Source organism: Ascaphus truei, chromosome 1 (assembly GCF_040206685.1).
Source record: "Ascaphus truei isolate aAscTru1 chromosome 1, aAscTru1.hap1, whole genome shotgun sequence".
NCBI classification, from domain to species: Eukaryota; Metazoa; Chordata; class Amphibia; order Anura; family Ascaphidae; genus Ascaphus; species Ascaphus truei.
Genome location: NC_134483.1, coordinates 173,732,673 through 173,751,612, shown reverse-complemented (window position 1 = coordinate 173,751,612; position 18,940 = coordinate 173,732,673). Strand labels below are relative to the sequence as shown.

The 18,940-nt window shown below is 42.3% G+C and overlaps 1 protein-coding gene across 17 annotated transcripts in view; it reads left to right on the top strand.

Annotated features, from left to right (window-relative positions):
• The window catches only part of PRUNE2 (prune homolog 2 with BCH domain), a 266,033-nt gene that overhangs the window by 164,847 nt on the left and 82,246 nt on the right, over positions 1-18,940 (top strand). For 15 of the 17 annotated variants that reach the window (XR_012801231.1, XR_012801230.1, XR_012801229.1 and 12 more), the window contains 2 exons: positions 2,961-3,019; positions 5,064-5,264. Coding sequence is in view for 12 of the 17 variants with exons in the window: in XM_075598671.1 (XP_075454786.1) it covers positions 2,961-3,019; positions 5,064-5,264 (260 nt within the window). In the remaining 5 variants the exon portion in view is untranslated. Of the gene's footprint in view, positions 1-2,960; positions 3,020-5,063; positions 5,265-18,940 lie in introns of those variants that run through there. The other 2 variants (XR_012801240.1, XR_012801241.1) reach the window with 2 other exon arrangements.

Here is an 18,940-nt window from a genome sequence, read left to right as displayed (position 1 = left end):
ACGTCATGACGCCAGGACGTCTGAAGCAAGGTAAGCAGGGGGGCGTGAGGAGAGGGAGACAGGCAGCAGGGGGGCCCAGGGGAAAAAGTTTGCGCTCCCCTGTCTTAATGAGTAATTTGGAAGATGACCATAAGCCATTGATCCCCCCCCCTCGTCCACCTCCATCCCTGAAAACCTAACAATGTCCATCTTTCTGCTGATACTGTGCATCATCAAAGAGAAACCTCGGGGACAGGTTAGGATGATCAGATTTACAAAAGTAAAAACAGGGACACATAACAAAATTATTTATTAAACAAATTTTATAACCAACTGCGTCAGTCGCCTTTCTCTCACACACACACTTTCCACCATTCTCTCTCCCATTGTCTCTCCCCTTCCCTCCATTCTGTCTCTCCTACCTTCCCTCCCTCTCCCCCATTCTCTTATCCCCTCCCCTCCATTCTCTCTACCGCCATCCCTCCATTCACTTTTATTTTGGAGTGTTCTCTCTCTCTCTCATCCATCCATCCCACACATATTAGCTGTTAATGTTACTTTGATTCTTTTTACTCCAGTGGCAACAGTAGCAATTATAAGTTTGCTCTTTTGATGCCAATGACAGAGTTTCTATCACTGACTATGTGAGGTACAGTAGCTAATGCAGCTAATGCAGCTCCATTCTACACAGTGCTTCAACTAGCTGCTGGTTCTCCTTTGATATTCCTATTCAGGCCAGCATGTAACCTTGCTCCTGCGTCTGGAAACATTTGCTGCATTCACAGGTTATATAGTAATACCCATCTTTCATTTAATAAATATTCAGTTAGAAAGAGACCCGTGTTGAGTCTAATCCTATAAATGTTGCATACAGTATTTCCCTGGCTCTGTCCCTGTTGTCATTTTTGGCTTTCGGGACATTTGGCCCACTGCCTACCTACAGTATTTACTTATATAGATTTATTAGCCAGTCTGAATACAGCCACAACACTTCCGTTACAGTTCACTGCACGAGTGTTACACTGTGCAAGTTCATTTTAATCTTGCCATCTTATTTTAATTATATTCAATAAAAGTTATGTTCTATTTTGCCCAGGTGTGCACCTATAACGGTAGGTGAAAGATTAGGTCTCTGCTGATCCTAGACTTGCCAGAGAAATCCCGCGATTGAACAGGGAAAACTGTAGAACAGCACACAAACAGAAAAGAGAGTGCAAAGGAAAGAGCATCAATTAAAAGATCAAATCACTTTATATAAATAATGAACAAATTAAAAATGTACAAAATCACATGTACATACAGTAGGAAACATCTCATTCTAAAAAATCCCTCCCACATCTCGGACAAGATGGACACGTGAAGTCCCTCAATCGTGATGGAAACCGGTATAGCACCAAAAAGAAAAGAGGGACAAAACTCAAGTCCTATAGCTTATGGAGAACTGCTGCAGAGCTTTTAGCAGCATTCTCGTTGGTCCAGGGAAACGCCTGGCCTCTGTCGTCACAGTGTCCTGTGTGAATAACGTGATGATCTCAAAAACCTCTATGCGTTTCGAAACAAATATGCTTCATCAGGGTAGGGTCTATTGATCTAAGGGCTGTGCTATATATGTGAATCAGTCTCTTCCTATTGGTTAAGATCAAACTATGGACAATTACCTCTCAAGGGAAACACAGACAAAACATAAAACAATAACAACACATTAAATCATACAAAACATCAGCCACAAAATAAACACATACAGTATGCTCAGTGCCCTACTATTAGTATTAAAAAGTGATAGTCACTTAATATATAACTACACAGAATAACATTACAATCCTATAATTATACATCCATATAACCACGTACTACCAGAACCCAATTGTATAATATAATTTGAGGCATATCAATTCCTTAAAGATCTGAAATACTCAAGGATTGATTATTGATAAACCTTGAATAGAACTCATGATCAATGAAATCAATGATTATGAGTCAATGGTGAACCGGTTATAACATAGAGTGCAACACTCAATGATACAAGTGACCCACATTTATTGCATGAACCGAGACATATCAATTCCTGAAACACCTGAAATTACTATGAGGTATCTATAATAATTGAATATTGATGAACCCTAAATAACATTCATCATCGTTAGATTCCATGATTGTGAGTCACCAGCAAAACTGGAGCATGTCACTCTCAATTTCAATTGTCCTTGTGTGCACCTATGTACCAAGATCACATTTCTCCAACTGCTCAAACTGCGTGCATTTGTTTTCATTTGTTTAAACCCCAAAAAAGACTGTTTGTATTGTTGGCGCAGAATGAGATTGCTATGCATAAATCTAAAAATGTATGTGACGCAGCATGGGTGTTTCATTATATGAGTTACATTTTTTTTAAATAATGTTCACAGTATGATATGGCTATTAGAAATAATACTATGCTAATAGTTGATATTTACCAATACTAGTTATAAATATAAAAATACATTTAATTTTGTTTTCATTTAAATTGCATTTTAGTATAATTATGTCTACCACCCGTATTATATAAACCAGGGGTTTTAAACTCCACTCCTCGAGATTTTCAGTCTACCCCTGCTTCAGCACAGATGGCTCAATCAGTGGCTCCCTGCTTCAGCACAGGTGGCATCTTCAGCTGATGGTGCCACTTGTGCTGAAGCAGGGATATCTTTAAAATCTGACCTGTTGCATTGCTCCTTTAAACTTCATGCATGCATTTTTATGTCACAGAAACTTCATTAATTTCAGAATCTTACCTATTTATTGCTACTTAGCACTGAAAATTGTGCTACAGATTTTTTTTTTGCATTGTTTTTATGATGTGTTGGCCAATATGTTCCTAAAAATGGCTAAAAGCAAAACATTTACACCGTACATGCAATAATGCAACATTGATGATTTTGTCATATACACAAATACAAATCCTACATGCTTTAATGTAAATGGCCTTGTGTTCTTCTTTTTAGATCAATACTAGAGGATGTGGGAATGGACATCCCTTTTGATGCAGCAGAAATCAGACCTGGTATGAAGCATGTGTTCATGTAGCTTAATTATATGCATGCCTTTCACTTAGTGATAAATTACTCAGAGAATGCTACAGTATTATACCCTGTAGCAAGTAATAATTTGTTTTTAGAAAGGGGTGTTTAAAGTGCTTTATTTATAGGACAGAGCAACTCATCCAACTCTAATATCACTTGCTAAAATCAAGCCAATTGTTCTTTATTTCACTGGATTGTAATAAGGTTAATTAGTTATAGAGAAGATAGAGCTACAGCATAGTAATAGTTTTGCAGAATGTTGTTTTCTTCACTGAATGGCTGTTATTTTATTGTTACTCATACTGTAGAGCTGTACAGTAAATGATTGAAATAGTATTGCTAATCTCTGTATTTATTTTCAACATTTAAATGGTAAAAACAAAGACCTCCAGCTGATCCTACAGTCAAAACTAAGGACACACTTATCTTGGTTCACTGAATAATGACTGGTCATTTCCTACGTTTATTACATCACAAATAATATACTGTATTCATATCATTTCAGGCCCTATTAATACCATTTAGCTTTGCACATAAAAAAGTGCCATTGCATTAAAGGTTAACATACAGTAATCTTTATTTGCCCAATCTAGTGACATATGCTTTTGATTGTGTAATTTCTATTATTTGATGAAGATTTGGGGCATTTTACAATCTAAGAAAAAGAAAATGTATGAATGTAATTTGTTTAAAAGTCAAGTAATAAATCACCTTAGGTTTAATGCCCTAGGTGGGTAATGAAACACCAGATTTTTTGAGGGAGACTAAATTTGGTTTCATTAAGGTTTATTTTAAAAATTGTTGATTTTTTTTTAAACAAATGGTAGAGTATATCTGCATTCTTCCAATTTACATGTACTGCTGTAAACAGGGAACCGTTAGCAGCTTTCCTAGAATGACTCTGCTTCCTCTCTCCAACACCATGTTTCAGGTAGCAAATCCAAAGATGATTTTGGCCCTTAGTCAACATGCTGCTTCCCTGTGAAAGAGAGGAGATCGTATCTGTTTAAATGCACGAGACAAAACTCCAGTACAAAGAAGCAGATTCACAGTGCAATGGAAGGGTATTAAAGAGAAGAGGGGAATCAGAGCCATGGAGAGCCATCGCTCGGGGTTTCAGACAATCACAGCTTTTTTCAGCACCGCTCCCCAGCCTCCTTTCATCCTCTCCTAAAGCATCATTGAATCTGTCATCTAAGAAACAAAATGTGACATATCCGAGATGCTTTACAGAGAGGGGAGCTGAAGACTGCACAGACATCGTTCACCCCCCCTCTCCCCTAGCAATTTTGCCCATGTTCTCTGTGAAGAATTTTTGGATTTCCGGCTTGAAATAAAAAAAACCGCTTCATTTCCAATAATGTTATTCATATGAAGCAGAAAAAAGCTGGCTCCCAGGAGGTTATATTTCACAGCAGAAGCATTACCAGGTAGTAGCCGGGCAGAGAGATGTTATTTGCAATGCGGTTTGCTGAATTTTCCAGGCATCTAGAGTCCATTAACGCTTTGGAGTTTAGCCCAAATGGAGGGATAGCTTTCTGACTCATCTAAAAACAAATGCTAGGATATACGCTACATTTTGTTGAATGACAATTTTATTTCGAGCATTGTTTATTTTGTCTGGATAATATTTGACAAAGGTGACAAAGTATGGTCTACTTGGTTATTTATTCAATATATTTTTGTATTCATGATCATTTTGACCAAAACTGGATTTTTAAGACTGTGTAACTTATCAACTATCTGCTGGTCCAATAAAAGTTATTACATGGCCCACTCCCTCTCCCTACTTTGCTATACCGTACTACATGGAAAAAAAATTACCTTTCTTCTCTTGCATCCTGAGATTGGTCCACTGTACCAAAGTCCTGTTTAGTCAACAGGGGGCAAGTTGAAATAAGTAAAGAATATTAGTACAGTGCATCCTGCACTGTGAGGTTTTGAAAAGGCAAAGTTATCTACATCTATGGCTTTAAAATTAAAGCACTTGCTAATGTTTGGACTTTCTTCTTGAAATGTATGTAGAACCTCCAAATTCTTTGGATCTGAATGGCTCTCACACCAGAAAGATCAAGCTTACAGCTCCCAACATCAACCTCTCCCTGGACCGTAGTGAAGGCTCTATACTATCGGATGACAATCTAGACACTCCAGATGAGCTTGACATTAATGTAGATGATCTTGACACTCCAGACGAAGGAGATTCCTTTGAGTATACGGGACATGGTAAGCACATTATGAATCTATCATTTTCATGTTACGATTCTTTAAGTTCTTATGCCTGATCACTATATTTAGTTCCCTTTTCTTTTTTCCATGGTCAACATTTTTATGACTGGGATATAACTGTTAGCTGATGCGTCTGTTCCCAGACAAGTATTTCGCCTAAACATTTTGATTTTAAATGCTAAAATCAAAATGTTTAAATGCTGAAATTCTAAACTCATGTTTTTCTTGTAATACTGTACCTGCCTATATATTTTTTGTTCTGTACAGATTTAGTTTCTCATTCCTGAAATTAAAATCTTAAATGCAAATGTTTTCATTAGCTGTGTCTGGATTTCCCTATATGACAATCTTTCTTATTTACTTGATTAATTATGTAACAAAAGGATCTGGGACTCAGGGTTACAACTCTACTATTACCAATAAGTAATGACTATTCTCAAGGTTTCAAACCCTGCTGTAGTCATCTTGTGGCTTTTCAACGTACATAGTGCTATGCTTGATTATCTTTTTGTTAATGTAACAACAATTTAACATCACATCTCACACACTATATATATATATATATATATATATATATATATATATATATATATATATATATATATCCTGTGGCAGGACGGCCTCGCGGTGGGGTCAGTAAGACGCTAGACACGATGGGAAATGTTCAACTATAGTGGTTTATTAGCCACAACCAAAATAACGTACGGGTGCACTGTCCCTTTAAAAACGACTTTCTAGAAATTAAAGCCTATTCCCGTTAGGGAAACTAACTCACTTCTTGAGCCCTTACTAACAGGGCAGCCAGCTAATCTGGTTATGCCCAAAACATATGCGGCACAAAGTATAACCAATAAGTATAATAATAAAGTCTTATCTGCAATGCAGCTCCAACAGCAAACAGGAACACGGTTCCGGGGAGAAGGCTGTGTCCAGCCTCGCAGCAATCTGTATCTTTATCTTGGGTTGGGGTCCCAGCTGGTCCCAGCAGCATAGCTCCTCGCAGGACTGGGGGACCAGAGCAACAGCTACGGCTTCTTAGCCGGGAGAGGTCTCTCCACCCTCACATGGAAAAACAAGCTCAAACTCGTGTGAGCAACTTCCTTCTTTTTAAAGCACTTGTTTCACTGATGAGTTCAGCCCCTGTTTAATCAGTCTTCAGCTGTGCTTTCTCTGTCTGAGGAGATTAACACTCTGTGAAATGGCTGCAGCGTCTCTCCATTCATTGTTCCAGCCTACTGAGTCAGTAACTCTGTCACAATATATATATATATATATAGCAATATGATATCGTGGTTGAAGACGAAATCAAAAGGAAGCACTCCAGAAATGATCCAAAAAATGTATTAAAGATGAGAGACACAATAGGAATTTTGTCTCATCTTTAATACATTTTTTGGATCATTTCTGGAGTGCTGCCTTTTGATTTCGTCCTCAAAAACGGTATCGTATTGCTTACTATTTGTATAGGATTTGCACCCTCATCAGAGACTATTATTACGGAGTGCCTGTTGTTCTATTGCTATATATAGCGCCAAGTGAAATGCTGTGCAAGTGAATTGAGGATATATATATGTACTGTATATAACAAAGAGTGATAAACAATAGCGTGCAGTAGATCTAAAATGATATGTGATCTCGTCAACCATGTGACAATATGTGTATAATATAGAGCACAGAGGGAAGTACACTGTATTGCTGAATGATTCAAAACCTGTATGAAACAAAAAGTGATGGGTGGTGTGAGACAAGATAAAAGTAGGAGATTAGGCCGCTTCCAACGCGATACCAACCCGAATACAAATGTAGCCCCCTTTCCCTATGACTAAGGGAAACTACAGGTGCTGCTATACTGGTATGCTCACAGCTGGGAGCCTGGGGTGAGTTCTTTCTCCTTATCAGCGCAGTGCCTCCATCTATGAGGGATCCCAGCGGTGGCGGATAACCCCTCACAGGAACCAATCACATGAATGAATAACACACACAAGGTATATAGCGAATATTTACTGAACACATATAATAACCATATAACTGTAACCCACAGTATACACCCAATACCCCAACACGTTCTGATTCCCCCAAAGTACTGAGGTTGCTGTGGCACTAATAACCCTGGTTTCCTTCTCAGTCAATCCCACCCAATGTATGAGGCAGTGCTGTGAACTGTTGGTGCACATACACCTTCCTGGGCACTCCTGTACCCAGGTGCAGTTGTCAGATGCAGAACAGTCAGATCCCATGCCACGGGGCCTCCGACATCAATCCGTATTGATCTTTTACTATGAAAAGATTTTTTACACTACATTATGTATCGGAAGATAAAATTCCAGTTTATCTTTCTCTAAGTCCCTTACTAACACATTTGTGTACATGTAATTAATTAATTGCTTCACTCTTGGTGGCACTTCAGTGGCACATATTCTGCATAATCTTTAATTCTTTTATTTCATCAGAGTGCTAAGCAGTATATGCAGTTTCACAGTTTCTTTATGAAATATACTAGGCCACTTTTCCAAGTGGTACTAAGCGAGTCGCCTACACAGTCTTAGTGCTCCTCCACGATTAAATATGGCCCATAGCCTTAGCTCTAGTACTTCAACCTTAGCGGAGTCCTCATTAACTCCATGTTACTCCGTGTACTCCATGGCACCTCTCTTTTACAATTGACAGACTTGTAGATTTTGGACTCTTTCTTGACCCATTCATTTACTCCGACGGCAGCACAGCTGGATAGCCAATGTTTTTTTCCCCAGCGTACAATCGCGGACACATTTCCGTCCCACTCTCATCAGAGACAGCATGATTTTAGCAGCTGCTTTCATGGAAAGGTATCTACTTCAGACTCCGTTGGTATGGTAATACAGCTGGATTTTTATTGCGCTACTCCACCGCAACTCGGACCTTTTATTCTGCATTTTGTTGTGGGTGACTGACTGGGTGGGTGACTGGGTGACCGACTAACTGGGTGGGTGACCGACTGACTGGGTGAGTGGGTGACTGACTGACTGACTGATTGACTGTATGGGTGCCTGACTGACTGGGTGGGTACCTGACTGACTGGGTGGGTTCCTGACTGACTGGGTGGGTGCCTGAATGGGTGGGGGACTGACTGACCGGGTGGATGACTAGTGTGCATGAGCAGGGGGTCTCCTGAACTGAACCGCATTGATTTCAGCCTCGGTGACCCCATATATCCCGAGATATAGACCCCGGTATGGGGTGCCAGTATCTCCGCAATGTAAAAATCTTCTGTGTCACGTGAACCAGGGATTTTAAATACTGCAGGAGATACCGGCACCCCATAACGGGGTCTGTAACCCAGGAAGTAGGGGACCCCAAAGGACCATTTTGTTTTTGGTGTTGTCATCTTAAAGGGAGGGAAGCATGTCCCTCTTATCTGGCGCACCAGGTTCCAGCCCAAAAACACTTGTGAGATAATGAGATATAATAATAAATGACAATATATATATATAATGATATAATGCGAGATATACTATAAATGACAATATCAAAGTCCTTATCTGTTGATGTGGGAACTCGGCCCCAGGAGAGTCCAGGAAATCCCTCTGAACAGTAATCTCGACAGGACAGCTCAGTTCCCTCAGCAGTGTATGGAATGCTGTTTCCTTGTAGTCAAAACCCCCCATCCAGCAGGCTTGTTCAGTTTCACTTGTCCTGGGTGTGCATGCCAGGCAATCCCAGCAGGCCCTGCATCCAGCAGGCCTGGGGAACTGTACCAACCAGGTTGGGGAGATGTCTCTCTACCCTCGTGGGGAAAAACAAGCTCTTCGTGGCAGCTCACTGACTGCCTTTAAAACCCAAAGTTCATTCATGTATGCTCAATTAGTTTCACCTGCATCTAGCCTCTCCAGGGGAGATTAACTGCCTGCATGCTGGAACATACACATTGCAAACTCTTTCCAAACTGCGCAGACAGTGACTCCGTCACAGAAGGTAGAAACATACATTGTGCTAAAAGATATATATTTTTTACCAGTTATGTATAAAATCATCTGATAAAATTAGCATGTACTGCATTGCATAGTCACTGGCATTTCTTCCACACCAAGATTTCGATCTCACTTTTGAAAGCCTAGGTAAAATACCTCAAATTCCTTTTTTTTCTTCTAAATGTATTCTATAACCATTTTGGGGTCCGTTAAATCTGGGCTACTAACATGACATTAGCTACTGTAAATAGATAATGTCAGTCATTTTCCACAAAGCTACGTTAGCTAAATAGGGAACATGCAGGTATCCACAAAGCTAATGATATGTAAAAACAACATCCATTCAGCAAACTAGCATCATTACATTAGCTGTGTTACCTGGGATTTCTGTCGCATAGAAACGCGTTAATCAATATACTGCACATGCACATTACCAAAACTATAACATCCATCACAATTAACGCACATGCCATACAGACAGTTCTGCAACAAAAAAGATGCTTTTGTGTACGTAATTTTTTGTTATTTTCCCTGTTAATTTGTTCTTAATTTATTTTTCACACACAGTGAATTAAATGTGTGTGATTAAAAGTTGTATTCCCAACTTCTTTCTCTTGGAAATTATAATATGTAGACCTATTATTATTGCACAGCCATAATTAATACAGTCAAGATTAAATACCATATTAGGTCAGACAAACATCTTTATATATCTCCATCTCTCCTTCCTTCTCCACTTCTCATTTCAGATTAACTCCTTTCCCACCTGCGCCCTCTGACACTAAATCTTAAAACACACCTCTTTAAAGAAGCATATGGGTAACTTTGTGGCTGATACTATACACTTCATACATCAACCTAAGCACCGTGTAGACACACTTACCAGAACACCTTGCTGTGTCTGTACGTTCTTCCTACTAACCAATTAGATTGTAAGCTCTTTGGGGCAAGGACTCCTTTTCCTAAATGTTACTTTTATGTATACAGACAGAATATACAGCTCACTAATTTTATGGATTGGTGTTAAATGAGTGTGCCCAAAACGCCTAGTTTGACGTTGGGTGCGATAGATGAGCTGATAATTGATGAATACACATAAAAGTTGAAGGGCGGGGGCATATTAGTGCCTCCGTCCACCACTTAGAAGCTCATTTGTCAAACGCACTACTGGGCGTTTAAAACTTAGCATTTAATAATTGTTCTATTAAAATAAATTCTACACACAGAATAATAGAAATAAACACACAAATGTACTAATACAGGGAGGTGGATGGTGAGGTGGTGTTGGGCTAGGGGTGTATATTGCTTGATTATCTACCTGAATAAATTCAGAAGAACCAATTAACCCCAAATCAAGCCTATGATTATAGAACACAGGATCTCTGATTAACAACTGCTAATAAGACCCTAATCACTATACCGCCATATATGTGTTGTGCGGCATGAGGCGTAGCATACCGATCAAACCAACCTGTATTGTGAGATGTAGCACCTAACAGTATGATGTTAATAAATACACTGTTACTTTAAGTAATCAAATTAAGCCTGTAGATGCAGCACAATGACAGGTTGGTGGTACGTGGATTGACTCTACGCCTAATGACGTTGACATACACAGCACAGACGTTATTCACACATATAGCTAATAGGATGTATAAAAAATCTGGAAACAGCTGTAACTGAACACCCTGCTAGAAACATATAAGCAGCAACCAAATGAAGCTGTGGTATATGGACATGCCGTCCTGATATAATCAGTGCTCATGCAACTAAATCCAATATAAAACAATCAGTAACCAGCAATTATATATCCTGCTGCACCTAGTGCAGAAAAGCCCACAATATGGCAGCAGTGATGATAAAGGTCTGCAATAGTATAGATTGACATATGAAGTGCACAACATTAAACCTGCTGGTATAAGCACAAAGTAACACTGAGTGTCATATTCTCTAGCCTGCTGTACCCATGCTTGGCCACCGGGACTGCTGCCACTCTCAATGTCTTGTTCTAGCCTGCAGTACCTATACTTGTCCACCGGGATTGCTGCTGCTAAACTAAAGAACATTCCAGACTCTGATACCTGACACCTGTGCTCCCTCTCAGCCTGCATATATAAACCTCCCTTTCCTGTTCCTCCCTTGCCTCTGTTTCAAATCAGACTTCTATGCATATGCCTCTGATCCTGATCTGTTCCTGTACCTGTATTTGAGTCTGTTCGCAGTTACGGCCCTTGCTGGTAATCTGGCTTATCCCTGTTTGTTCCCGTTCTCAGTCCCTGCTCCCAGACCTGTCCCTGATTGCCTGTCCTGTTCCAGTCTCCTCGTTACCGACCTCTGCTTATTACCTGACTTCGCTACCTGCCGCCTGCCTCGGACCCCTGCTTGTTACCTGATTTCGCTATATGCCGCCTGCCTCTGATCTCGGCTTGTGACCCCTACTACGCTCCTGCTGTTCCGGCCACCGAGATATTACCCGCCACAAGAGTATCCAGTGACAGAAAACCGAGGCCACTTCTGGATCTCGCTGGAACAGATTCTCTGCCTTCCTGCTTCAGCAGACCCCATCCGCTTGGAGGAAGATAAGTACTTTTTTTTTGTTTTTTTTAAATCCCAGTTGGGATCCTGAAGGTTTTGTTGCTGCAAAGGTTTCTGCAGGGCTTTTTGTGCCACTTTCTCCCTGAAAAGAATTCCCTTTTACAAAAAAAAAAAAAACCCCTCCCTGCAGTACCTGTTTTTGCCATTTTCAGACTTTCATTACCTGGACAAGAATTGTCTCTGCATTGGGGGGGGGGGCACTGCAAATTTTCAGACTCACATTTCTATTTAAGACGGTTACCTTGATTTACTGCTTTCCCTGGTTGGACCACTGCTGTTCACAGGGTCCCCATTTCAAAAGACAAAAGTGCTCCCATAATTTTGTTCTGCATGTTGTGATTTTCTTGCAATCTGTAGTTCTTCCTATGATGGGTTCTAAGGTTTCAGGTTTAACTGCAGGTTTCTCTGTTTATGTTTTTTCCTTGCATTTATGATATCTTTGTGACTGATGCTAAGGTCTCAAAAGGGTCAGCTCTCCTATCTTGTCTCTCTGTGTCTAATATTTCTGTTGTTCATTCTAATGCTTCTGCTTTAAAGACACATTTCCTCTTTACTGGTTTCTTGGGAAGTGTGGTTTCCCCATGTCTGAAATTATGGCTCCCACTCAAAAAACAGTCTTGAGCAGTAAATGTGAACACAGTACCACTGATTCTTCAGAACTTCTCAAAGCAAGGAAGAAGAAGGAAAAGAAAGAAGTATTTAATCAAGGAAAAGATGCCCTAACTCAGACACTTCAATCTGCACGAAAAGAGATTGATTGTCTTCATGGACGTTTAGATAAAGCGCAAGAAGCCAAGGCTGCACTACAGAGTTGCCTATCCTCAGCAATTGCTAAGTGTGTTTGTGACGATGGAGAGGATTTGGCCCGGGATTAAAGGGGTTACACCCCAATTGGCCACCCTCTAACCTCACCAGGGAGACAAGGGGTTAACTGGGCTGAGGCCCAGATGTGTGATTTAACCCTTGTCATAACCTGAAAATGTATATTCCCTGTTCCCCCATGTTTTATTGTTAATCAGTGTCTGCATCACACACACACTGGGATCCATCCGGGAGCACAAGGGTTAATAGTGGTATAGTGATTATAGCCCTTTGTGTAACTTTCCCGCCTTTTCAGACACCATTTTGCAGGTCCCCATTGTCCGCCATTAGGGCTCAATGCATTTCAATAGAGAATTGTGCTGTTTTAGTCCTGTTTCCTGTAAAGACCAGCAGGTGGCGTCCGAGAGGGAGAGCGGCGGTTTCCCATTGAAAGTCAATGGGCCCATTGACTTCAATGGAGATTCCTAGAGGTACCTTTCGAAGAACGAGTTGGCTGCCGTCCAGACCGCAAACCGCAAAGCGGATACAATGTCCTTTAAAAGAGTTAAAATCACTTGAGTCAAGTTCAACGTTAATTGGCATGGGAATAAACCGTTCTGGGGGCCCTAGAAATAAAATTCTTTTTGCCCCTAGTTCCTAGGCTTCCCCCCACTCGACCACAACCGGGTCCCCGAATCCTGGACCCCCGATCAGGGTCGAACCGAGAAGAGCGGGTCGCGCCATAGGCTTCAATGGCGGCGGCAGAAACAGCTCCGAAAAATGACTAAGTGTGAAATGCTGTAATTTTGGAATCCATATCTCCGGTTCCGGAGGGACCAGAGAATCAAGGTTTGGGGTATCTGTAGTCACTGCTCCGGCATCACTGCAGAACCATCCTTGATCCTCTTGGACCAACCTGACGGAGTATGGACCCCCTTGAAAGTTCGGGACTTTTTACCATTGATTCTAATGGGGGAAAAGCTGCATGGTGAAAAAATGACTAAGTGTAAAATGTTGAAATGTGTAAGTCCATATCTCCGGTTCTGGAATGCCCAGAGGGATGGGATTTGGGTGACATGTAGCCAAGGTTCCGGCTTTAATGCATGCCCATTTCCAGCCCCCTCAGACCAACCAGACGGAGTATGGACGAATGTAAAGATTTGTGGATTTTCTCATAGACTTCAATGACGGCGGTTCCCCATTGAAAGTCTATGGCAGGAAACCCCATTGACTACAACGGCGGAGTTGCTCCATTGAAACCCATGGCGGCAGAGCCCGTTGTTTTCAATGGGGATTTAGTGAAAAGCTGAGATTTCTTTTTTAGCGGAGATTTTTGTATTAAAGTGAAAAATGATTTAATGTGCATTTGTGTATCTCCAGTTCCGAAGGTCGTAGCAAGTCGCTTTTTGGACCATATGGTGTCCCAGTTCTGGCAATGAGAACTAGGAAGATTGGACCTGCTAAACCCAACGGAACCGGATATTTTAATACGTTTATGTTTTATGTTTAATACTGTGTCCCAAGGTATGGACAAAGACCCAGAGGAAATTCTTTTGCATACCAGGATAGCAGATGGCCCTAGAGGCGACCCAATGTCTAGGACTTAAGTATTGTTCAAATGGTTTTGTCACCCTACCTGTTTACCTAAGGGCGGAGGAGGCTCAAACCAGAGCAGTCTTTAAGTGTCCCATTTCACACCTTTCAACAAAGGTTTTCCTGCCAGAACTCCAAATGGATAGACTGGCTGGCATTCCTGATGCAAATGTGGGGCTTCAGAAATGAGACCCCAGAGCTCTACTGCGCATGTCCCAACAAGCAGGGGGGCATGGATTAAAATGTGTTCCCAGGCTAGTGAGTGGCTGGAGGTAATTGAAAACCAATCACCTGTACTTAAGGTTAAGGATATGGCCACAAAAGGTATATAATCTGTGGTCAAGCCCTTATCCAGTGTTGTTCATGTTCTTTAAGTTCTTCAAGTGTTCAGTCTGTTCTATACCATCTTGATTGCTGAGAGAAACGCTATGCACTGTCTTCCTGCAGAGGTCTTTTCATGTCTTTGGTGTCTTGATGACTATGAAGAGTGCTGTATGAACTGCCAGTCCAGATGTGACTGCTTCATCATTTCCATTTTACGTAAGTGTCTATATTGTGCCTGTTATTTGTACATTATTGTGTGTTCACCTTTATCAAGGAATAAATTATATTTTATCATATCTAAGTCTCGTCCCAGTTCAGACCCAGTGATAAATATATATCAATTGTTATATATATTTATGTGTGACTTATACAGCCTGCCATAATCTCACCGTGACAGTGTTCTCCAGGAAAAAGAAAAGCACCAGTTGGAGAGTGACCTGGATGTCATGTCAGGTGAGCTGGCGAGGGCATATGCTGATGCTGCTGAGGATCAGCGCCTCACTTCTAAAAGTAACGAATTCCTGGAAATCTCTATGAAGGAAATTGACAGGCTTAATACAAAGCTTAAAGTCTCCCAGGAGGAGATTTGCTACTTCAAAAAAGAGATGGAAGTCGTTCGGGAGGAGATATGCTACTTGAAAACAGAGATACGTTCTATGAGAGACGCCTCCAAAGAGTTAAATAGTAGGTTTGAAACTATAAACCAAATGAGTAAGAACTTCTCTGTCCAAGCCAGTGAAGGAGATAAAAGACTCCATGAATCAGAAGAGGAGAAGAGACTATTGATAGAAGAAAAGTCAAGGATGCAATTAGCGCTGGAAAAAGCAGAGGGTGACTGGGAAAAAGAAAAATATCAGTTGGAGAATGACAGAGTGATCTTGTCAAGTAAGCTGGAGAAGGCCTACGCTGATTCTGCCCAGTACCAGACTTTCATGGCTCAAGTTGATGCAGCACTGGAAGCATCTCAGAAAGAGGTTCACAGGCTTACTACAGAGCTGAAGAGGAGGGGGGAGATGTTGGAGCACTGCAGTAAAAAGTGCCAGGCTGGCGGCAGCGTGCAACAAAAAAACTTTAATGCGGCATAAAAGCCCTGATTAAAATGACAGAACAATTCTCTGACGCGTTTCGTCTGAGCGACTTTTTCAAAAAGTCGCTCAGACGAAACGCGTCAGAGAATTGTTCTGTCATTTTAATCAGGGCTTTTATGCCGCATTAAAGTTTTTTTGTTGCACGCCGCCGCCAGCCTGGTACTTTTTACTGCAGTGCTCCAACATCTCCCCCCTCCTCTTCACTTACCTGTCTTCCATTGCTGGGACGGATGCACGCCAAAGAGAACAGTGGTGAGGTTTCTTTCTTCCCCGAACGAACAGCTCAACAGGCACAGGCTGAGACAGCCCCGTGAGTCTCTGCACTCCCTGCTCAAGGACCCGCTGGAAACACGTGACCCGCCAGAGAAGGAACCGCCGGATGGGATAAGCACTCCGGTCAGGTTAGAGGTCTCTCTTTCCCTACAGCGGTTTACTCTATGTGCCTGAGCTTCACATTATATATATATCTGTCTATACAAATCGATGCATGTAATGGGGGAACCCTCACACTGCTCATGAGTCATTAACAACCACTGATCCCTTGAAGACTGTTAACGGTCTTCAGCAAACATCAATTTGAAGCACCCTTTTAGGGTTTATTCCCTTACCAACCTGTGTTACTACAGAGCTGGAAGCCTCTAAGGAGAAGAGTTGCCACTTCAACACAGAACTATGTTCATTGAGAGAAATCTTCGAAGGGTTAAATATCAGTTTTGAAACTGTAACCCAAGAGTGCAAGAATCTCTATGCCCAAGTCAGTGAAGGAGATAAGAAACTCCATGAATTAGGAGAGGAGAAGAAAAAGTTGGCCCGGGAAAAAATAGACATGCTAACAGCACTGCAGGATACAGAGAGAGTGCTGCAAGAAGAACGTGTCTCCCTGGAGCAGCGCACACAAGAGGAAAATATGCTACAGAGTCAGCTGCAAGAACTGCATATACATCTGCAGGACACGAAAGAGAAATGGGTGAATGCTGAGGAAAAGCAGCGAGTTTTGCAGGAAGAAAGTTTCCAGACTGCCTACACGGTAAAAATGCTGCAAGAGTATCTGAGTACCCAGTGTCCCCCCAAAGAGCAGCATGAGGAGCTGAAGGCCACACTGAGCATAACCATTGCCTTGCTTGAGGAGGAGCTTAGAACCCAGGTAACCCTGTATGAGAGGAGCACAAGGCGGTCCAGAATCTGAAGCAAGACTTAGAGGAGCAGAAACACTGCTCCATCCCTAACAGCCAGTACACCCAAGAGAAAGAGACCTGGAAAAGACAAGCTGCTGAGACCATAGCAAAGGAATTTGCAGAGCTCCAAGATGTGATGTGGGATGCATGGAAGCGAGCTCAACATGATCACAGTGAAGAGATGAAAGCCCTGAGAAGAGAATTGCAGGATGCACTTAACCAGGAATCTCTCACTGAGGAGTGGAAATTGCAACAACACCTACAAATGAAAGAGATAAAGCTGACAGCTGAACACAAATCACAGTATCTCACAGCGCTACAGGCGCAGATCGCTGAGCTCAAGACACAGCTTGCCAAAAAAGAGAGGGAGGAGGTGTCTGTCCGTCAAGTGGCTGGCCTGACACTGCGCTGTGGGGTCAAGATGACTGATGCCTGCAAAGTGTCGAATCACACAGCCCATGAGAAGGCCCGGCTGCAGCTGGACAAAGTCTATGAGGAGTACCGGCAACTACAGGTCAGAAATAAAGAAAAAGAAACACATTTAAGCCTTGTTCTAAGTCAACTGGGAGATATGGAGTCGCTACTCAACTCTAAAGAAGCTGAACTGACAACTGCTTTGAGTGGGAAAAGAAGTGCAGAAGGACAGCTTCAAGAGCTTAAAACTCAAATAGCTGGTCTTTCATTGGGTGATGCCACGAAACAGCAGTCGCAAGAGGAGACCATGGAGAGCGAACTCTGTGTCCCCACTGACTCATGTGGAAATGCTGCAGCCGTCCTTGATGCCCACATTCCTGATGTCTCTGCCCCTGCTTTTGGGTTGAACGCACTCATTCGGAGGTTCCTTGCAGCACTCAATGTACCTGTGGAGTACCCTCTGCCCGCTGACAAACCACCAGAGGTGGGTCACCTTGAGTCCACTTTTCATCAAGGCCTCCGGGAAGAGCCTGGAGGATCGTCCGGAGAACGCTCTTGGGAGGGGGGAGTAATGTCATATTCTCTAGCCTGCTACCCATGCTTGGCCACCGGGACTGCTGCCACTCTCAATGTCTTGTTCTAGCCTGCAGTACCTATACTTGTCCACCGGGATTGCTGCTGCTAAACTAAGGAACATTCCAGACTCTGATACCTGACACCTGTGCTCCCTCTCAGCCTGCATATATAAACCTCCCTTTCCTGTTCCTCCCTTGCCTCTGTTTCAAGTCAGACTCATATGCACATGCCTCTGATCCTGATCTGTTCCTGTACCTGTATTTGAGTCTGTTCGCAGTTAAGGCCCTTGCTGGTAATCTGGCTTGTCCCTGTTTGTTCCCGTTCTCAGTCCCTGCTCCCAGACCTGTCCCTGCTTGCCTGTCCTGTTCCAGTCTCCTCGTTGCCGACCTCTGCTTGTTACCTGACTTCGCTACCTGCCGCCTGCCTCGGACCCCTGCTTGTTACCTGACTTCGCTATCTGCCGCCTGCCTCTGATCTCTGCTTGTGACCCCTACTACGCTCCTGCTGTTCCGGCCACCAAGATCCTACCCGCCACAGGAGTCTCCCGTGACACTGAGACAGGCACAACCATTAGCCACAGAGCGAATAGGCAGCTGTTTTGCCAGATCACGAACGCAAATAAAAACGGGTCTATAGCAGAGACAGAGACACAATGTTTCAATGATACCACACTTTCTCTGATCCCTCCCTGATGAAGTCACCACATCAAACGCCCTACGCGTTTCCCTCCTACACAAAGATTCTTCAGGGGCGAGTGATGAACAGCTGATGTCGGAAGCGTGTATTTATAGCGTCCCTGGTTGCCATGGCAACCCGTGGCCAATCAGAAAATCACACCAAGTTTCATACAGACTGGCTAACACTCTGTACCGATCACAGAGTTGCTGCATGTAGCTAACAACAGTCCAAAGACAGTACACACTAGGGATTCAAAACATATAGATGAGGAAATCAAAGGGTAAAAGTCCAGCATAAGCGGGGGTAGTGTACATGGGATAGGACTGAATATGGTTGATAACCATGATGCAGAGTTAGCAAAAACTGCATAGGAACCCTGGGATAGGTGGCAAATACTACTGGCTGACATTTAAGTTGCGTAATAGATGATATGCATATCAATCTGTCAATTGGTACAAAGTGTTGCTGAGTGGAATGCTTAC